At 40.7% G+C, this 22,112-nt stretch overlaps 1 protein-coding gene across 5 annotated transcripts in view; it reads left to right on the forward strand.

Moving 5' to 3' along the window:
- IQCH (IQ motif containing H) overlaps window positions 1-22,112 on the forward strand; it is a 212,359-nt gene that overhangs the window by 132,675 nt on the left and 57,572 nt on the right. For 3 of the 5 annotated variants that reach the window (XM_065871350.1, XM_065871351.1, XM_065871353.1), the window contains exons 8-9: window positions 7,050-7,241; window positions 21,373-21,493. In XM_065871350.1, the coding sequence (XP_065727422.1) occupies window positions 7,050-7,241; window positions 21,373-21,493 (313 nt within the window). Of the gene's footprint in view, window positions 1-2,370; window positions 2,644-7,049; window positions 7,242-21,372; window positions 21,494-22,112 lie in introns of all 5 variants that reach the window. The other 2 variants (XM_065871349.1, XM_065871352.1) reach the window with 2 other exon arrangements.

The raw sequence follows: 22,112 nt of genomic DNA on the forward strand, positions 1-22,112 counted from the left end.
CAGTGATCAATTAGATGGGAAACACAAACTCACGAGTTGCTGTCACCAGCCATTGTCTAATGGAACACAGGATTTCCTAGAGCTGCATTCTCAGAAGCAGGTTTTTGAAAATGGATTTAAATTAAGAAAAGGCATATTGCCTAGACCTAAAGAGCTTAGAATATAACACTTGCTCTGAAGGAAGGGTTCAACAGGGTAAATCATAAAATCCTCTTCTCAGAGGAGGTTTTTATTTTGTCTTTTGGCGGGGGGGGGGGGGGGGGGGGGGGGGGGGGGGGTAGGGGGGGGGGGGGGGGGGGTGGGGGAGGCGAATATACATACCAATAAAATTTACCATTTAAATCATTTTAAGTGTACAGTTTCAATGAAATCAGGTACATTCACAGTGTTGTGCAATCATCATATCATCCATTTTCAAAACTTTTTCAACATCCCAAGCAGAAACTCTGTACTCATTAAACAGTATGTCCAGAAGAGCTTTGGTTTTAAAGGGACCGTTGTATCACAGCTGGAAGGACCCTAGAGATTTCTAGTTCAAACCCCTCATTTGAATGTGGGGAACCAAGGCTCAGAAAGATAGAGTTTTCTAAATCAACTTGCAAGTTACAAATTCAGACAGGACTAAAATCCAGGGGTTCTCCTCAGTTGGTTTCTCTTATACTCAGCAGTCATACCCTCCAACAGTTTGCAGACTGGTGCAGCAGATACCCCTCAAAATAGTGGCTCGGAATTTCTCCACACTTCAATGCCATGTTGAGTAGATAATTTTGACTAAAACCAGGAGAGAAGGTGCTAGTGTACAAAATCCCTTGAACTCCATTAAGACTCTCACGTCTTGCATGATATTATTTGCATGACATTTTAATGACTTTATTTTTTTTAAGTTTTCTCCATAATAATATTGATAATTACTACCATTGATCGAATATCAACTCAATGCCATGCATTATAACAGGTGTTAAACATTTATGATCTTATTTTATCCTTAGAGGAACCCATCAAATGGGTATTTTTATTCCCTTTTAGAAGATGGAGAAACTTAGTCTCAAGGAGTCTAAGTCATTTGCCCAAGTTCGGGTTGTTTATAACGGATAGAGCTGGATTCAAAGACAGAACCATTTGACTCCGAGGCCCCATCACTTTCTCGTGTGCCATGATGCTCTCTTCTCTAAAGGAAATGAGCACAATCTTGGGTTCCCATATTCCAGCCTAGGCTATGGCCATCCTCACCTGCTAAAATCCTACCCATCCTTCAAAACTTACCTCAACCCCGACCTCTTTCATAACAATAATACAAGCTCACATTCATTAAGTGCTTATATCCAAGGCCCTATTATAAGTGCTTTACATGTATTATCTCATTTAATACTCATAGCATCCTTATGAGATGGGTACTACTATTATACGCATTTTACAGATGAGGAAACTGAGGCCCAAGAAGAATGAGTAATTTGCCTTTTCAGCTTTCCCCACTAGCACGTGGCCTCTGCCTCCCTCCTCCCTGCCTCCAAGACCCTCTGTAGCTCTTTATGGCCCTTCTCTGCCTTGTATTAGTTATGCATTAATGGTACTCATCTGTGTCCCCACTCCTTGAGCGCAGAGATATGCTTGTATTAGTTTTGGTGTGTGTTGACCATCTGGCTCCATCCTCTGCCCCTTATTAGACATGCTGGAATTATTTATTTAATTGAATGAGACAGTCACATGTATTGCTGAGCTGGGTCTAAGTAGTCAAAAATAAAAAGAGTTTTCCATTGGAAAAGAAATTTGAGTCTCACTGAAATTCTCAAATATTTTCCATTCGTGAATCCTTTCTGGAGTGTTGGCTAAGAACCATGATGATCATCATAACAATACATAGTCTCTGAAATGGAATTTTTGGTAGAACTTTGGGAAGAGAGCATCAAGTCAAGTGCCTTTTTCCTACTGAATCATTTAAAGGGTTGCCAGAATAGGAGTCCTGAACAGTGAAGAATACTATGGGGTTTTCTCCTTCATTTTTTTGCATTGATTTTCCAGACGCTTTAGTGTTAAACCATGCCAGAAGTGTTGCAGAGATGAATCACTATTATCCAAAGGCCACCAGCCTCTTTTCCTTCTGACAGAAGGATAATTCCACGTGGGTCAAATAAATACAGATGCGTAGTAATTAGTTCTATTCCCAGTGAGCCTATTTCCAACACACTAAAGACGTGAGCGATTATGGAACCTCACCCCAACAGCTTTTATCAATTTAAACTGCTAAACAACGGGATAGTTCATAACCCAGCCTGTTATTAATAATGCATTTATTGTGCGTAACATTATAAATTAGGTGTGTGGACCAGAAAAAGAACACCTTTTAACATGAATAATATGATCTCCCCCCAGAAGCAGCATATGTGCCTGGCCACTCACCTGATGTACAGTCCCAAGGCAATCAAAAGAATAAAAAATCTCATCCAAGGAAAAGAAGCCTACATTGTCAGCGGGCTCCTCCACAGAGATGATTTAGCTGTGGCGGATATGTTAGACGTACCCATCCTGGGCCCAGAGCCTGAACTAGCTCATGTCTATAGTACCAAGTCCGGAAGTAAACGGGTCTTTGAAAGCGCCAATGTGCCAGTCCCTCCTGGAATATATGACGTCTATAGTCACCAGCAGGTATGCAGGGTGGACAGGCGAGGCTCTGTTTAAATATTTCACATTCTCTTGACCTTACGGGAACTTTAGGTCTTCTGGTGTCAGCCCTGCCCAATGAAGAATATTGTGGAATACTTGAGTTGAGTTGATGGGATCTACTTTAGGCCTTCATGTTTCAAAGTGTCTTCCTAGGGGCCTTATAGAAATTGTTGTAATTCCCAAAGTATTTATTCATTTGGATTAAGGAACTGAAGGCCCTATTCATATACTAATCTGCTATCAATATTTATTGACTTAACATGGATTAATTCATCAACATATTAGTTAGCAGGACCCTAAGAAATGTGAGAGTCAATTTTGGCTAAAAGGAGCAGGTTTGGAAAGCTCCAGGGAGTGAGCCCTTTCTGCCAAGTCATGTTGCAAAGGGCATGTGGCAGAGGGCTGCAGATATCTGTGGCTCTGTAAAAAAAAAAAAAAAATCCTAGCTCCTCAGGAAGTGGCCATATAGGAAGGAGGGGGGAAAATTCCAGAAAGGGGAAGTAAAATGGCTCTAGGAGGAAAACTATCTGCTTCTGGGTTTTGCCTTGGTCCGAGTCTATGGCTATGCATTCTTCCAGCAGATAGTTAGGGCCCTAACTATTTGGAGAACTATTATATAATATTAGTCACTACAAATGTAGCCACTAGAGAACTAGAAATTAGCCACTTTGAGTTAGCTCTGGCAGGTGTTCTCCCATTTAACTGCTTTTTTTTTTCACAATAAAGAAAATAAAGGACAAATGGCTGTTAACATTTCCTAACCTCTGTTTCAATACATCTCTTAAACATTACTCTGAGCCAATCACAAGTGATTCCGGGCAGCCACTTCTAGGGAAACTAAAGAACTGTACACAATGAGGATGTTTGTAAGGGACAGTATTTAGGGATCACGCTTCTTCTCTCAGTTGCCTGATCCTGATGCTCTGCACCTCATAGCCGCTGAGCCCCCAAATCAAGCTTTTCAACAAATCATACTTTTCAGAGACTAATTTGAAAATTTAGCTTATTAAATTGCCCCAAAAGTGTTTCAGTCTTGCTAGATAGAGTGTTCTTGGGCAATACATGGGCTCATGAAGGAAGTTCCTCTTAAAGATGGCAGCGTCTAGAAAAGGCACAGGCAATCTTAATAGGATTAAAAGAGAGGGGCTCTTCCTAACCTGGCATGTCCCTTCCATTGTCATTAACCTCCACTGGAATTTGAAGGTAACAGAGTGGATTGCCTAACTCTGCTTCCCTGTAGAATACAAGTGAAATGCGTTTTTAAATGATACAATTTCATACATGTATATTAAACAATCTTCAAAGCCTTAAACTTAAAATATGTGCAATATTTATACTGAGTGAGTCCTGCTTTTGTCCCCATTGATGAGAACTCAGGCTGTCTTTGCTATGAAATATTTTAGAACTTTATATGTTAATTGTGGTTAAAGATGCAGGAACATTTAATGCAGTAAAGCCTCCCCCTAATACTGATATTCAGAAGTAGGATAAAAACCTCTCCTCATAGACAAATTGGATTTGAAGGATGTCATTTCACCTATGGCATGTGCAAATTGTATCACAATAAACTAAGTTATAACTAAGGTCCATGCTATCTGTTTGGAAAATGTATCTCTAAGGTCAACAAGAATTGAAGTACTCCACTGAGATTTTTCCACATAGTGCCTATCTGAACATGTCAGCGTTTTGAATTTGCAGATGGTAATGAATCAATAACACTGAGTTTTTACCGAGGTGCATCATAAACTTAAAGCTGGTGAAAGAAAGCTGTGATTATCTTAATTTAGGTTAATAAATATTCCTGGCTATCAGCTGGATTTTAGCAGTAGACATTTTTCTACTTCTGCCCTACACCAGTATAAAATGTATGGCAATTAAAAAATATATTACATCTTTTGAACAGAGAGATTCAAATAGAAAATGATAAATGTTGGGCAATAGCATAAAGTCATTGGTTTATGATTAAGTAATTTATTTAAAAAATCCAACTTGAGCACAGTGAGCATTTCCTGTTTTGTTCCATAAAGTAACCGTGCACGTTCTCTTTCTGGCATGGGTTCCATATGAAATATTGACAGCTTTGGTTAAATAATCAAAAATGGTGACGCTATTTTAAAGCACTGTTCAATTTTCACTTAAAGATAGCGCATAATTCTTTCCAGTGGTGCAGTCTTTACAATACTATTGATCCTTTTCATTACTGTACGGGATTCACCAACAGGCACCCACTTATAGGATTCTCAGAAGCAACAAACAATAGGATTTAGAAGAAACAGATAATAATTCTGTTAGTAGTTGAAACTTCCAATTATACAATACATCCAAACATACAATGAAAAAGGCTGTGCCAGAACAACTTTCCTTACACTGGCAAAAGAATTTTATTGGATATTAACAGTCCAAAGACCATTTCTACTTCTGCAATGTATGACCGTAATACAACAAATAGAATCTAACTTCTCAACACAACAGCAGAGAAAGAAGGGATGTAACCTTGGAAGGCACATTTAAAAAACCTTCCTAGGCTATGCTCATAGCCATATGGTGTGTAGACCAGAGTACTTGTCATTTGAACACCCAAATTATCCACAGACACTACTTGATAATTAGGGAGCTAAGACAATTTCATTTTCACCCTAATTGAATACCCCATGGTTGCATGGGGCTTCCAGGGATCCCAAGTATGCCTGTTTTGGTATCACTTCTACACTGCTGCATAGTGTAACATCCCCCAGGAAGATTTGCTGGAAAGACACAACTCAAGAGAACAGACTGTGCCTTTAATCAAAATAATTTTAATCTTCCAGCTCCAGATTTCAACAGAAATATAATCTCGAGTTCTTTCACACTCTTTAGTTTTAAAAAATCCATTTGGTGAACAAAAACTTATCAAAGGTGAAGAGAATAATGCTGCAGAGGCCTCCTTAAGCACAGACCATGGCCAAGAACAACATGGGGTAGGCTCAGGAGAGAGAACGCTTGGTATTGTTTTTTCTGTGCATTATAGACTGGAAAGTCAGATGAGAAGACCAAACAAAAAAATCATTTTGTGATCTAATGAGTTATTTTTCACCAAGGCTCTACTAGAACAAGATTACTTATAATTAAGTAAGTAATATAACAAAAGTCTATAGACTTTTGTCTGATTCAAACTTATCCCAAATGGCTTGTTGACTGTTTGGAAAGTTGCTTCTCTTGCTCCTCACTTCCTTCTCCACCTCACCCTTCTCCTCCACCTCTCTGCAGGTTGAGATGGGCAGCACAGTGGAGAAGAAATGGGCTTAGGTATTGGACTCAGAGCAGCCTGGGTGGAGTCTCTGCTCTGCCACTCAATGCTGTGTGATCATGGGCAAGTTATTTAAATTAGCTGAGTCTCAGTTATTTATACATAAAGCGGAATTAATAATGATGCCTACCTCATAGGTTTTTATGAGTGTTATGTGAAAAAACTTGGAATTCCCTGGAGGTCCACTGGTTAGGACTCCATGCTCTCACTGCCAAGAGCCCGGGTTCAATCCCTGATCAGGGAACTAAGATCCCACATCCTACAAGACACGCGGCGCAGCCAAAAAACAAAAGAGAGAGAGAGAAAGAAAAGAAAACTCATGTAAAGAGCTTAGCCAAAGGCCTAGATCCTACTGAGAGTTCAATGATGTTAGATATTATCATCATTATTATTACTATGATATTAGAGCTTGAACTTCTATCCCTGAAACATTTATGTGACTGAGCCCAGTTCTTGAGGGAATAGTTTCAAATAAGATGTAGGATAGGTCTGTATTCCAAGAAAGTTGCTTTCATGAGTGTTTTATCTCCTTTATGTGTCTTGTACCTACAATACACATAATACACTTTGTCAACTGACCGGCCAAATGTATGTATTTCACGTACACTAACGAGGAAAATATTAAATGCTTTATAGACAAGAACATTTAAAAGCTCAGCAAAGCTCCAAACAGTTAAAGTTTTTGGGACTATAACTTTTTACAACCTTGAAACTATAAAAAAAAAATTGAAGAATAAGTAAGCACATAATTCCCTGAAAAAGGAAGAAAACAGTATCAAGATTCAATTACAGATATTCACAGGTTTTTTCCTTTTGCCTTTAAAAGCCAGCAAATGATAATTTCATAATTTCTCATAAATAAGATTATACTTTTAAACATGTCTTTAGTCCCACTGGTGAGTGGTTTATTCACACCATATACATATATATACACACACATACATGTATCACATAAAACTTCTTCTAATCTGTCTTAATAACTAGAAGAAAACCGAATGAACAGACTGTTTGAAATAAAGACACATGAGAAGTACCACAACTAAGTTAACACAATAAGAAGGAATCCAGGAAACTAAATGTTGCTGTGTCTTTGGCCCCACAGATAACAGAACAGGTGAGTCAGCTGGTCATTGATCACCTGGAAATCCAACGCTGGCTCTTTAAAATGGACTATGAGTTTGGAGGAAATGGGACTGCATTTTGTGACATTCCATCCCACCTAAAGTGCTACAAATGGGTCCTAAAGGAGAGTCACAGATACAGCCGTGAAGACTGGAGCAAGAAATGGGCACAAGTGAGTGTTCGATGGTAACTTAAACCCGAAGTGTCTGTGAACAGATAGGAGATAAAGCAAAAGGCTCTGCTAGAAGATAAGGCACTTTCTTCTAGACTCAGCTGTGTTACCTACCAGCAGTGAGACCTTAGGCAAGTTTTTTACTTTCTTTGGCCTTAGTTCTTATATACAAAGTGAATGAGGTTGATTAGGTTATTTTAAATGTTCCTTCTTGGAGCCCTAAAAGTCCTCAAATTGATTATGATAATTAGGAAGTAATCTTTTTACCATATTCAAATAACATTAAAAATCTAATCATTTGCTGTAAGTGGGTCTTGATCATATGCTTCTAACAAGTGTTGTTATTAAGCTAGTTGTATTTTATTATGAGAGAGAAGTTCTATTAGTGAATGCTTGTCACCTGGAAGCTAATGTATAATAGCATTCTGTCAGCAGTCATATGTTTTTGAAGACAATTCAAGGAAATTTATGTAACTGCTGGTGCCTGTGAGATGTTGAGAAAATAATACATTCCAGCAAGAAACTCTCCCGGCAAGAACTGAATAGGTAAAAACTCTTAGCATATGAGTGACGTGTACAGATTTTCCCACACATATTGATGGAAGGATGAATTGTACAACTTCTTAGTCTGTTTCAAACTTGCTTAATAATTAGTTTTATATGGCCTCATATATGAATTATCCCCACCATTCTAAAAGTTGCATCATTTTGCATCCAGAGACCTCGACTTGCCTGGCTTCTCTTAATCCCAGTCTCTGTTTTGGCTGAGCTACTGGTGAAAGCATAACTGATGAGGAAAATTCAGACGCAGTTTCCCTTAACTGATTCCTTCCCCACCGATGTCTGTAGTAGTGGGCTCTGCAGTGATTTGCATCTGCTTTGAGCATCCTACTATACGAGTATACGAATCAAGACACAAGTGATAGAAAGGGAGGGGCACACAAGAGAGAACCCCATTATTCTTGTGAAAGTGAAATGACGAATAAATCTAGAAGATAGTCAGAAGGGAGAGTTCCCTTTTACAAATGTTACTGTTCTCCTTATAATCTATTCCGGGCTTTTCTTCCCCCTTCATCAGTGAATGGACTAAATGCAGTACTTGTCATGGCCAGCTTTTTACATATTATTTAAAGGATACCAAAATGAATTACTCTTCTAGAAAAAAATAAAACAGGGAAAATGTATTTAATTTTGAGGCCCATAGAGGTTTCTCTTGTGTTCTCCTTGGACTAGATTTTGTTTCATCTTATATAAAAAAAAATTTTAAGCAAAACTGTTGAGATTAAACCATGAAAAGTATGACTTTTTTAATCTAAAAGACTGAAATGTTAATGTACAAGTATTTGCTGTCTCAATATTTCAAACCAATTTTCATAAAATTCTCCTGACACTAGACTATGATAAATTTGAAATGTTTGACTTTAAGTTTTAAAAATATTTAAAATATTAGCATTTGGCTGAATTGCATTTAGAAACCTGAATATATATTATTTAATTTCAATTATTTTAAACAATACCATTTTAAATTGTCACCAAGTACATTTGGCATTATTGTTAATGTTGTGAAATGTGACACTTTTGAATAATTAATAATCTGTCTAAATCTTTTTTTTAACTTAACAAGGGAAAAATCATTATTATGAAATCTTTTTACACTCTGAGACCTGTGCTTGGCCAGGGTGTGGTTAGAAGCCAAAAATAAAAATAAAAAATAAAGTAGTTCCGAAGAGCTTTTTTTTTTTTTTTTTTTTTTGTGGGAGACTTTTGACATTCTTTTGCCTTCAAAGTGAAATTGCATTCAGAGTGGAAGTGAACCGCAATTTCCACTGAGTGTAGCTATTGAAAATTTAGGATTAGAATTGTCTTTTGTTCCAGAAGACCGTCATAATGGTGCACATTTAGACATCAAAACATTACTTTATGAGCACAGGCATGTTTTAATGTCCTATTACAGTTTGTAGACCTGTTTCTTTTGATAATGAAGATGTTGTGTCATCAAGCCTAGCCTGGCACATACAAAACATATGCTGGCAGGTTATTAAAAATTTCAGCTTCTTGATGAAAGACTATCCTGCAGGCTAAAAGTCCAGAGAAAGACTCCATTCTGGGAGAATTATTAGAAATGAGAATATGACTGTAAGCACTAAACTATGTTAGTACTTACAAATAGCATTATTTGCATAGCAGTTTATGACATGATACCATGATTTTTCTCATTGGTATGTTGTAGGCAACAGATTAAAAACAGTGCTGTTTATGGGAGTCTGAACTGTTTTGAGAGGCTCTTACATCTTATGTAAATATTGGTTTTAGATGTAGGCATGATTCAGTGTAGACTCAAGGATCTAATATAAAGATCATCTTTTTTTCTACCTATCTAATTGAGAACGAGAGTTATTTGGTTGCAGTTGAGACTTGAAACAAAGTCATAGAATCAACAAATGCTAAAACACTGAAGTCACATTTAAAAAATCAGTGTTGACATGTAGGTGATTTTAGGAAAAGCAGAATGTTACATGATGGCCACAATGGAAACAGCACAACTCTCATTTTTTTCATGATGGCTTGGTACCAACCTTACTCTCTTCATCCTACCAGCTAACAAAACCTACTTCCGCCAACAGGTTCCAGTAAACTCACTCACTTAAGTACTCAATGCTTGTTAAGGTTCAATGAATCTACACATGTGTGCATGCTCCAAAGACCCCACTCCCCAGTCGGGGGGATTTCATTTAGTAGGAATAAAGGCTTAAGCAAAGACACACCTGTAGGGGAAAAACCTTCCTGGATACTCTCACCTAAGACAGTGTAGGGAGACCCAGGTAGACATCTGTTGTGGTACTAGTCCTTCTTGTGCCTTTTTCTTTCTTTCTTTTTTTAAAGGGTAAAATTTCCCTCCCTTGCTCCTAGAAGATTGGCTTGGTGGTACTGAGGCCTGGTGACACTGCTTTAGAAGAGTAGTTGCCAGAATACTGGCCTAGATGTGAGATTTAGCATTTTGTTGACCCATGAATACACTATAAGGTCTTGACATTTCTCCATATTTCTTAATAATAATAATAGAATTGTACCATTGCATATTTGATCCACGGTTGGTTGATGTGGAACCCGCAGATACGGAGGGCAACTGTGCAATGCCATTTTATACATGGGACTTGAGGAGTCTTGGATTTGGGTATCCATGGGAGTCCTGGCATTTCAGTCCTTTATGTGAATTGACTCATTCAATCTCAGAAAAAAATGGAAGTTTTTACTCATTTACTTCCACACCACTTTGATACGGAAGGTATTGTCACTCTGTTTACCGATGGAGAAATTGATGCTTGGGAAGTGCAGTGACTTGCCCAAGTTCACACAGCTAGTAAATGATCCGCACCTAGTTTGGAACACACATCCACTCCTCCTGGCCCCATGCCCTTGCCACACTGAGCTGCATCCATTTAGAAAAGACCCGTTGTTTGAAAGCCTTAGAGTAGTGTTCTCCCTCAGGTCCCTGCCGTTGTGGCCTGCTGCCCTTGTGGCAGATTGTCTGCTTTCTACAGAGACTTGCGGGAAACACAAACGTCCCACAGCTATTGCTCTCAAATTTCTTCCCTTTCCTGTCTGAAAGGAGAGCTGCTGTCCTGTTGCCAGCAGGCTGAGACGTAAGAGGGCCATCGGTACACACACCTCATAGTTTCAGAGAAGAGGCCCTGTTGGGTCTGTAGGATTCGGCTTTGCAACCTAACTGCCTCACGTACCTACTTATGTGCATGGGTGAGGAGAGTGAGTTTTAGATATCACCCTTTGATCGTTCATGGAGGTGACAAATTTTCAATGCCTTTCTCAACTTAGTACACTAGCAAGATCATTTTAGTGAACCTGTAAAGTCTCACAGAGCTTAGAGTAAGTAGCCTATCTTCACAATCAGACACAGCATTAAAAATATAGTGAGTTTTTAAAACCCTGTTTTTTGGATAAGCAACCACATATTTTGTTTGTTTGTTTTTAGTCTCCTGTTCCAGATTGACATGTAAACTTCCTCTGAAGCAAAATGAGGTCTGGAATAGGCTAGTATGAAAAATTGAACATTCAGGATAAGTAGGAGGTGGCCTGGCTTCGTGGGTTCCACAGCCTAGGCGCACAGAGGTTACTCGGGGGGAGCCATGGGCAAGTCACTTCAGCTCTCCAGGTTTCTATCGCTTCAACTGTAAAGAGAAGTAATATTAGTACCTGTCTTCTGGGGAGGTAGTGAGAATTAAATGAGATAACCTTTGTGGGTTGGCTACCAATGTACTTAGCACATAAGACTTCAAGAAATGCTACTTGTTATTAATATTACCATAAAATTGCATTACAGTTAAGTTGTAGGTAATATTGAACAAGTACATACAATTTAATCTTTTTATGGTGATTCAGAAGGTCCTGTAGCATCTTGTAGGCTTCCAGAACATTGTTCTACGCATCAATTATCATTACATAGGATTGTGGCTATTGTGGATACAGAATGTTGACCAAGTTGTGCCTACGCAATGATTTACCCAGATAATACCTTTAAAAGAATAAACCTTGAAAGCAGCCTGGTTTCTTATAATTTGAAAACAGAAAATAATTCCAGTTATTTAAACTTCCTATATGTTGTATAAAGAGGCATTGACCTGATAAAGTAGAGATTTTTCTGACCACAAGATTGAGACCCGGTTGCTTCATTTTCCGGTTCCAGTTGGTGTCTTTTCTAATTAGTGTAGCAGCACGTCACCGCAATCATTGGAAAGTCTTAGTCATTTACATATTTTTCCTTATCTCTGAAAATGACTTAGAATGTTTTCTTCCAGTTCAGTGGTTGTTTTCATGAAGCTGCCAGGGTTGGGTGTGAGGTGCTTCTCTGTGCCTGAGGAAGATGACAGGAGAAGGAAAATTGCCTCCCCAAGTTAAATGAAAGCTGGGTCCCCCTTCTGAGGACCTATAATAATCAGCTATACAAGCTGTTGGTTTGTGTGTCCTATTGATTTAATATGCTTCTAATCAGTACATAAAGCTATGGGCCTGCAGTGTTAATTTTTCATATGCTTACAAAGTACCCTTTGATTTTCTGTCACACGTTAATTACAGCGTTTTGCCATTAAATAGGAAGCTTTGTGTAAACTAATTACTAGGTAATCATTGTCTACTGCAAGCATGCTGTTTGTACCTTTTATTTTATTCTAAAAATGCACAGATCTCACAGTCTGGAAACCCTCTACCTTCCAGCCATTAGCTCTCACTAATTCATAGCATTATTGTGGTGAGAGTATAGGAGTTGTAATTGTTGTGGTATCAGAGCTGTTAATTACCGGAGTAAACAGTTGAAATGGTGCCAAGGTCTATTGTACAAGGCAGAGAAAAGGAGGTTTAAATGTTACTCCCACCATCTGGGGACTAGGGGAGAGGCAAATGCTTGAGAACAGCAGTGAGGCGCTATCGCCTCAGCTCCAGGGTTGGCGGCCATATGGATCCGGAATATTTTGAATCAATTGAATTTAACTACCAGTTTTCGCGATAACAGCGTGGAAGGAAGGAATAAAGCAAAAGATGAGAGGAACAAGAATTGGTTATGTTTTCACATACAGGAAGTCCCCACTGGAGTTCTTTTGGATATATCTGCTTCAAGCCACAGAGCAGGCACGGATATTTGGAACAGATTCAGAGTGGGTTTTACTCTCCTCTGCTGGCCACTGCGCCATTTGCTTCTGGTCGTCTGTCCTCCATGCCCCTCGGTGAGAGAGGGATGCCCTTGAGAAGACCCAGACTTTCGTGTAATTGTGCCAGAGCAAACAAAAAATCCTCACTTTTGGAATTCACCGATTTACTACCCTGGTATTTTAATAAGCATGGTCTGTAGAAAAAACAATACTAAATATATAATGCTATCACGTCCGCCTCAAGTATATACCTCTGTACACGTGGAAATATCAAAGAAGGTACAGACTCCGATTAAGAAAGGCAGATGCTTGCCCATTTATTTTGTATAAAATTAAAATATAAATCCTGCTGATAGTCTCCCATTTCAGTCGACAAATTCACCCCGCTCCCCACTATTTGAATGAAAAAGCAAGTCCAAAGGGCACATGTGTTTTCTTTTGCTTTTAATTTTCAACTAAAGAGCTTTTTCAGCATATGCAGTTTTCTCAACCAGCGATATTTCTCTAACTGGAAAGAAAGAAACCTATTGTCAATAATAATAATTATGGCCACTACCATTTATGGTTGATTTTTAAACTGCGTGGTTTCTGCTTTAAAATATTGTGTAATCTTTAAAACAGTCACATGTTTTTACTTGATGTCACTCATATTTAATATAATTGCCTTTAAACCCATTGTCCAACGTTAAAAATATCTTTTAAAAAATCCACCACTTGCTGCTGTAACTACTTTTTAATATCATTCCCAAAACATGAACATATTCTTCTTTTTTTAAACCACCCTGGATTATTTATTTTTAATTGTTCTTTTAGCAGATGTTGAAGTAATTCAGAGAACAGTGTAAACAACTCCTTTAAAGAGAGCGATCACAGACGACCACATACACCATGAACCAAGGGCAGTGTCTGTCCGGCTTTTATGGTGGCCGCTTTGGCCCACAGGAAAAATTTTTCCTGCTTTTGTGTATGTGCAAAGTTCAAGTAAGAATTTCAAGAAATGCTTAATCTTTATCTATTGAAACCCCCAGCATGCAGTGCGACAGGGTGAGCCTAGAAAGAAAATCATGGCCCCCTGTGGAGAGGGGAAAAAAATAAACAGCAGTTGAAGAGCTGGAAAACTGAAAGGGAATGAACCTCTCTAGCGTTTCTGGTCGGGGCGAAGCAGTTGTGCTGAGCTTTGGAATGGAGGCGCAACATATGTGCCTCAGTTGGACAAAATGCTTCTCGAGTCAAATCAACTGCTAGGCCTGCACGTTGGTGCAAGGTGGAGGCCTGGATAATGAGGGACAGACTTCTCGAGAAGCAGCGAGTGGATAATGCTACCTAAGTATGGAATTATATACCACATTTTCACCATTCTGTTTAATGAGAGCCGCCACCGCAGCGAATCACTTGCCACGCAGCCAAGATGGGCCATTAGCTATCAAGGGAAAATTGTCTTTGCCGCTTTCAGCAGATGGAGCAAATATTTTACAAAGCAATTTTACATACCAAAAGCATTTGTGTGCCTTGGTAATGTTGGCTGTTTTACATTATGTTACCTTCTACAGCAGCATAATTTGCCATCTCATCGAAGGCAAAGTTGGCATTTTTGATTTTTAAACTCTCAATTAACAATTAAACATGGAGTATTAAGGTAGTCCTTAAACTTTAAGTAGGTGTGGGAAGTAGTTTATGACTTGCTGGAGACATTTTCATTTTTTCTTCATCCACTCAGCCTATTTTTGCACTCTAAAGAGGGACGATTGCTAATGATTTTAATGGAAAGGAATGAGTGAAAACCTCACTACTGACTGCAGAATGAGAGCAACCAATGCATAGAGTGATCAGAGCCTTTGCTGACTTAAGCATCCAGCATGGATTGTGGATACACGGTTTGGCCCACCCCTCTGTATCAGTTTAAAATGTTTAATATTCAATAACAGAAAATCCAACTCAAAATGACTTTAAAAATAAAGAGAATTTTTAAAAATAAAAATAAAAAATAAGCAGAATTTATTATTATCAGCTAACTGAAAATCCAGAGATTGGCTCCGGCATCAGACAAGGCTTAACCCAGTGGCTCAGTATCACTAAGGACCCAGTTACTTTCCATCACTCCTCCGTACTGTGCATAATGTCTGCTCCATCCTAAGGCTGGTTGTCCCCAGGGTCGCCAGATGGCTGCCAGTGGCTCCTGGAGCTTGTCCTTAGTCAAGTAGCTCCTAGAGCTTGTCCCCGGTCAAGGTAATAGGAAGAGAGAACATCTCACCAGGCAGCATTCTCAGAAGAGCATAAAAGCTTCTTTCTCAGAAGGCCCCAGCAAGTGTTTCCTAACACTTGATTGGCCTAATTGGGTCATGTGCCCTTCCTGAACCAATCACTGTGGCCAGGGTATGGCTTTGCTAACCAGGGGCCCATCCCTGGAGCTGAGCGTGGAGTCACTCAATTCTTGCATAGCTAAGAATGGGGTAAGGACAGTTCCTGAAAGGAAGTTGGGTATATCATTACCTGGAACGAGGGGACAAAGATGCTAGGCAGCCAACAACAGATGTCCATTCTACCATTTGTCATAAATTTCACGGCACAGACTTAGCATCACATGTGGATGATCTAAATCTGACCCAGATGGACCATCAATGCCCACTGATAGCAGTTACAGACCCAGATCTCATCGCACTATGGCATACTGGTAGCAACTAGATTTGAATCCCAGTTTGCTACTTCATGGGTGTGTGACATGAAATGGAGATGATAATTACTACTTCAGAGACTGGCTTTGAGATAATAAATATAAAATCCCTGGCACAGACCTACCACATGGTAAGCTTTCAACAAGAGAGAGCTATTGTTTTACCTAAAAAATAACTGTAGTGGTAAAAAGTGTCCTGTGCAAGCAAAGTAACCTTCCTAAATTCACCCTCAAATTAGGAATCCCTCCCTTCTCTCCATCTCTGTGCCGCTAGCCTTTCAAATCCTGAGCACCTTTCATGAAACCCACACTTTCCCTTTGAAAGAGGCAGCAGGGGTGGTGGAAACCACTCACCCCAGAACCAGAGGCAGCCAGAGAGCTCCTGTGGTCTTGCTGTATGAGTGTAGAAGCGCCATCCCCTCTTCTGTTACACGAGGCATTTGTCTTAGATGTTCCAGATGGCCTCTTTCAACGCTGACATTCTTGCTTAGTTTTTCAAGTGACTGTCTTGCCCCTTTTGTCCCTATTCCTCCATTTAGGGATATCAGAAGACTCTATAAAGCAGAATCATCTAGGTAGGTCCCTTGGTTTCTCTTTTGAACAACACCAATGTCTGATGTGAGAGATTGGAGGTGATTAGCCGAGAAGTTATTTTACTTAATTCACCACTGCCGATCCAGCAAAGAAGCTTCTGAAATAAAAGGAGTATTGGTGAGATTGATATTTAGAGCATCTAATTTGTATTCTTTCTTCCTCCTTGCTCATCCTCCCCAACACACACACACACACACACACACAAACACACACTCATACTCACACACACACACACACACTTAGAATTTACTTGGGAAAGTTACCTCTCTGGAGCTTGAAGTAACTTTAGTCATTGAGGGCACTATTAAATTGGATATGCTAGCAGCTTCCCCTGAGATATCCTGAATTTCTTTCAGTCAAATATCTCTTCCTTCAAATTTATACTTTCTTGATAGAAAAAAGAGAGAGAGCTGAGAGGCAAAGTCCATGCTTGATAGACAAGAATCTCTAGGATGCATTGGTCAGGCTGATGGAGGCCCTGCAGTTATCTTGGAACACTCCAAGGTCATGACTATCACTGATGCACTCTGAGGGGTAAATATGGATACTGGGTGACATGGCTATGCAGTGGCACAGATGCGGCTCAGGTTCCTCCTGGATGGGAATTGCTCTAGAGCTATTAGCTCCACAAAGGCCAGCAGCTAATGTGCATTGCCAGAGCCAGTGCAATCATAATGGAATGAAGATCTGGAACTGATTTTTTCAAGAAGTGAAGTGTATTTTTCTAACATTTGTTTATCACCCATGAGGTCTAAGCTTTCCTTTCCACACCTCCAGAGTTGTTAGCTCTAAATGATCTGCTCCATGTGGATGATAAACTCTCTGAAACACTAACCAGTAGTAGTCTATCACCTTGATGTGCCTCATTGAACTACTCATTTCATAAGTATGTAAGATAGAGAATCTGTGCCCCGGTTGCTGGCATGTAACAGATATTCTACACATACACACACACACACACACACACACACACACACACACACACTTTGCAAGGGTGAAAAGCAGTGGGGAAGAAGGCAAACTAGCAATGGTTCCCCCAACTCCGTTGTTTTCTGTCTTCAGTCACGTGTTGAAAATCACCCAATAACAGAATCTGACAACTCAGCCAGTGATCTTACACAAGCCTCCTCACTCCAGGGGCCTCTACTTGCCATTTGTAGAGCAGGGGAAATAATCCTGTGCTGGCCCACCTCAGAGTGTCAGTGTCAGGACCAAAGGAGATAATGAATGTGCGCCTGCTGTGACAAGAGGAAGTAGTTTATGAATACGGTTCTGATGATTCACAGGAATTTGGGGGTTTGCGTGGCACGGTTTTGTACATCTGTGTCTGTGTGCATCAACGTGTACTTAAGCTTACTCTGAACAGAATAAGCCCAAATAGCTACAGATCTTCCGTTATCAGCATCTGCCCTTAAAGTTGTGGTAATTGTGTTTGAACTATGCAAAATGATAAACACTAGAGAACAGAAACTCCCCCCAAGCTGAGAAATTGCATCTGATGTCTCTTCATTGGAACTAAGGCCATTCTTAGTATAATCCTTCTATTTCCTATCAGATGCTTTCAAAATAAAGAAATAAATTGAACAGGTAATACCTCCCACCCCATTATTTCTCTGCATATCTTTTTCTTAGAGAGTTCCTCGTGGCCCCAAGCTGCCTCTGTGTGCCCCAGCATCCCCTATCGAATGTCACCCTGCAAGTGCCTTCGGCCCTGTACTTCTCATGATGGGACACAATTTCCACAGCAGACTTTCCTCTAGGAAATTTACCCCCTTGCTATGTCTTTGTACGCAGCACAAACGTTGTGGATCAAGGCAGAATGGCTGGCTTTGTAAGCAGAGGCAGTGAGGGCAGCCTGACACAGTGTCCAGATGCCTCTTGCAAGCTACAGCCTCACAAGTTAATTATTGGCCTTCATATAGCATGTTGCATCAGAGGCGACACTTCATAAATGTCATCTCATTTATCTTTCCAGTGCCCCTCAGAGGCTGGGAATCTCATAAAATCCACCCAGGAAGAATTGGTGCTTCTTAAGTAGTCATCCCCCCAGGTGGTCCCTGGGCAGCAAAGAAGCGGCCTGTTGCGAGGTTTCACATTTTCCCTTATTCTGTAACTTCAGCTCTTCGGGGCTGGGTCCCTGTGTTTATCACCGCCACGACTCAGTCCACAAATATTGAGTGTTCCCTGTGCTGAGCGCTGGGGAGCCTGACCTCAAAGCCACTGACCACGCCATTAAGGAGCCCCCGGGGGGCTGGAGAGCATGGGGAAAGGATATCCCACAGGGATGGCAGAGAAGGCTTCCTGGGGGAGGGATGACTGGAACTAACTCAGAGAGGGTGAGGAGCAGTCAGCTAGGTGAGGAAGTGGGGGAAGGAAGGCGGAGGAAAGACATTGAGCCAGGGCAGTTTGGGGCGAAAGCCAGAAAGGAGAGAAGTGAGGCTACATTAGGAATCAGAGGCCAGGTCAAAGAGGGCCTTTGTGTGTCGTACTGAGGAGTTTTGACTTAATCCTTAAACAGATAGAGATCTAGTTTCAAGACTTAGGTGGCAAAGCTTTCACACACTCCTTCATTATCTCACCTCCATCTCTAGTCTCCCCGCACCCCAACACATAAACACCCTTTCTCCTTAGTTCAGTTAGGCCTGACATTCTGTAATCTTTTTCCTCAATTTTTTTTATTGTGGTAAAATACCCATAACATAAAATTTACCATCTTAACCACTTTTAAGTCTACAGTTCAAAGGTATTAAATACACTCATATGTTGTGCAACCATCACCACTGTCCATCTCCATAACTCTTTTCATCTTATAAAACTGAAACTGTACCCATCAAACACTAACTCCCCATTCCCCCTCCCCCTGACAACTACCATTCCACTGTCTGTCTCAGTGATTCTGACTACTCTAAGTACCTGTCATTTTCTGCGTGAATGAATGAATAAATGAATTACTTCTCTTGAACTGACTTGATGTGATAGCAGATAGCAGATCACTGGATAGATGGTTCAACACCTTTCAGAAACAGGGCAGAAAGGGCCCTTTAATCAGGGCAGAACAAAAAGGAAGTCTCCACTGTCCTTCCTGGTAGAGGGCCTGCCCTGCATGGGTTCCTTCCTTGACATTTAGTTTCCCAAGCAGGGTGGGAACCTACAGACGTGCTTCATCGTCCCAGCTTTGGGGCGCTGCATGAATCATAGACAATTGGTCTCTTTCGATAGAGTAGGATGGTTTTAACTGAAACAAGCGTCAAACAGAAAGAAAGATGGGTGAGGAGGACAGTGCTCAAAGAAGGAACCAAGAAGGGGGGTCCAGGTTGTTGGAACTGCGTGTTTTGTGTGCTTGTTTCTGGTTTAGATGCAGGGCCTTGGGGAGATGAGGTAATGTACAGTAAAGAGCAGAGAAGATGTAAACTGTGCAGGATACAAAGTGCTCGGGCTTTGACAGCAACTTCCCTGCCTATTAACTCCCAAGGTAGAGGCTCCTTGTGTAAGCTGGCTTCCCCAGCCCTTCTTCACGACCCCCAACTGTGCAGAGAGCCACCCTGAACAAGGGTGGGCGGCGGCACTCTCCCTTCCTCATGGCATTTTTGTTTTGTACGTCAAGCACTTACTAAGCTAACTAATGAGACTACCACCAGGATTTTCTGGATATTTCAGAAATTATTCAGGTGACTGGGACCTGCCTAGAGTGTACTCTCAGATATTTATTTGTCTTCTATTGTAGATTTTCAGAGGGCATGGGACCCAGAATGAATCAGATGTTCCAAGGAGCTGGGGGAGGGGGGAGGGGGAGGACAATCACTTTTTAAAGGCAGAGAAATTGAAAATAAATAGCTGTACAGATGATTTCTAAGATTCCTTCCTGCCCCACTCGCCAAGGCTGATTCTTTTCTGATTCTTCCAAATACTGATGTTCACTCAAAGATTAAAAAGTTCCCCAGCAACCCAAAGCAACCCTGAGTTTTTCTTGTCAATGTCCTATATTTTGAATATGAATCCTGCCTATCAAATGTTTTGTGTCTAGTGCCCTGCTCTTCTTCTGAGAGGAAAAATATCTGAAGAGGTGGCTTCTATCTAAAAAATTTTAGATAGTCTAAGACTTTCCAAAAAAAAAACAAAAACAAAATGTCCTGACAAACCGAGTCTTTTCATGTCAAAAAGCCAGGTTTCTTATTCATCAGAGGGTTTCCTACTGTTTTCATTTTGACAAGATGCTCTGTAGTTTGGGGTTGTTGTACAATGACGTGGGGCCAGCCTCACATCTAGGCAGATGAAGCTATGACCTAGTGGGGCACATCAGGTGACTGAAGCCAGCCCCCCTCCCCATCTCACTCTTCCAACCTGCCCCCTCCTAAAATCCCACCTCTACAGGGTCAGCCGTGGTTTAAGGCTTTGATACCAGAGTTACACAGAGGCCCCCCCAACCAGGGGAAATGGGCACGGCTTAAAGAGATGAAGGTGCCCAAGAAAGACCCTGCCAACTCCATGATCTCTCCCAAGATCAGCTCTGTTAGGGTCATACTATAAAAAACATTCCCATCTGGGTTGCCAAGGGGGAGGGTGGGTAGGGAAGGGAAGGAATGGGAATTTAGGAGGAGCAGAGGCAAACTATTATATATAGGATGGATAAACGACAAGGTCCTACTGTAGAGCACAGGGAGCTATATTCAATATCCTGTGACAAACCATAATGGAAAAGAATACAAATACGTGTATAACTGAGTCACTTTGCTCTACAGAAGAAATTAACACATTGTAAGTCAACTACACATTAATAAAATCTTTTTTAAATGAAAAACAAAATTCCAGTCTGAAGGACCTTAGGGAGAAGGTAGTGAACCCCACCTTTTACACAATGGAAAACTGAGGCCCAGAGTAGGGAGGCACAGTGCCCGAGGACACCGACCACAGCAGGTCAGCCTGCTGTGGGTCTGAAACTGGGGTTACCTGATGCCCAGACAGGGCATGTCTCTTTTGGAGACAACAGGCACGACTAGCAGCAATATTTAAGGGCCAAGTCACTTTGAAATATGAAAATTGAAAGGGCTGGAAAAATAGAGAATATTTTCAAAATGGCTTTCTGACTCTGGGTAAACAGTAACCACATTTTTTTTGCCTGTTGGAGGCCTGGTTTTTAATCACTCCACAAGCAGTTTTCATTTCTGTAGTAAAATTGCTTGTGGTTCTATTTAATTTGTTTCTGCAGGAGCCGGCTTTGGTGAAGATCTCCGAGGAGCTGGCGGGCGTTTTAGCACAGCACGCACAGCCAGTCAATGAGAAACGGTTCCCGACGTGGAGGAAATTCCTCCAAACATTTCTCAGTCAAGGTAAATAAGACTGTAAAGCTTCTATTGAGCACTAGTCCGCACAACCTTGAATTCTAGTTTTGGGTCAACCTGAGGCCAACTTGAATACCTGGCAACTCTTGTGTTGGTTTAGAAAAGTGCTCCTACAAGCCGACTTTCTTTCTCTTTTAAGCTTTGCCTAAATATTTATCTTGCACTCAGCCTCTTAAGTAAGCAGGAACTGAGCATACCAAGCGTGCCATGCATAGCTCAAGATTCTGACCATATTTTTGCACCACAGACTTCTCCTGAGAAGTAGGCTTTGGAATCAGATGACCTGGGCTTGGATCTCATCCTTGACCTTGAGGTAGGTTCTTAAACCCTCAGGGGCCCAGTTTCCTCACCTACTTCACAGGGTTGTTGGGAGGATTCAAGGAAATACAGATATGAAAGTTCCTTCCGTGGAGCCTGACTCAAAATAAAGTCTTTAAGAAATGTTAGTTTCTCCTTCCATTTTCTAGGGGAGCAGAAATGGTCTCACTTCCAGTTCTGAAGGTAGACTTTGTAAATAAGATCCTCTACAGTCCTGGAGCAAAGTCAGCCTCTGTTTCTTTCATCCTCCTCCTCTTGACTTCTCCTCAATTTTCCAATGACATTAGGA

The sequence above is a fragment of the Phocoena phocoena genome, chromosome 2 (assembly GCF_963924675.1).
Source record: "Phocoena phocoena chromosome 2, mPhoPho1.1, whole genome shotgun sequence".
In the NCBI taxonomy this organism is placed as follows: Eukaryota; Metazoa; Chordata; class Mammalia; order Artiodactyla; family Phocoenidae; genus Phocoena; species Phocoena phocoena.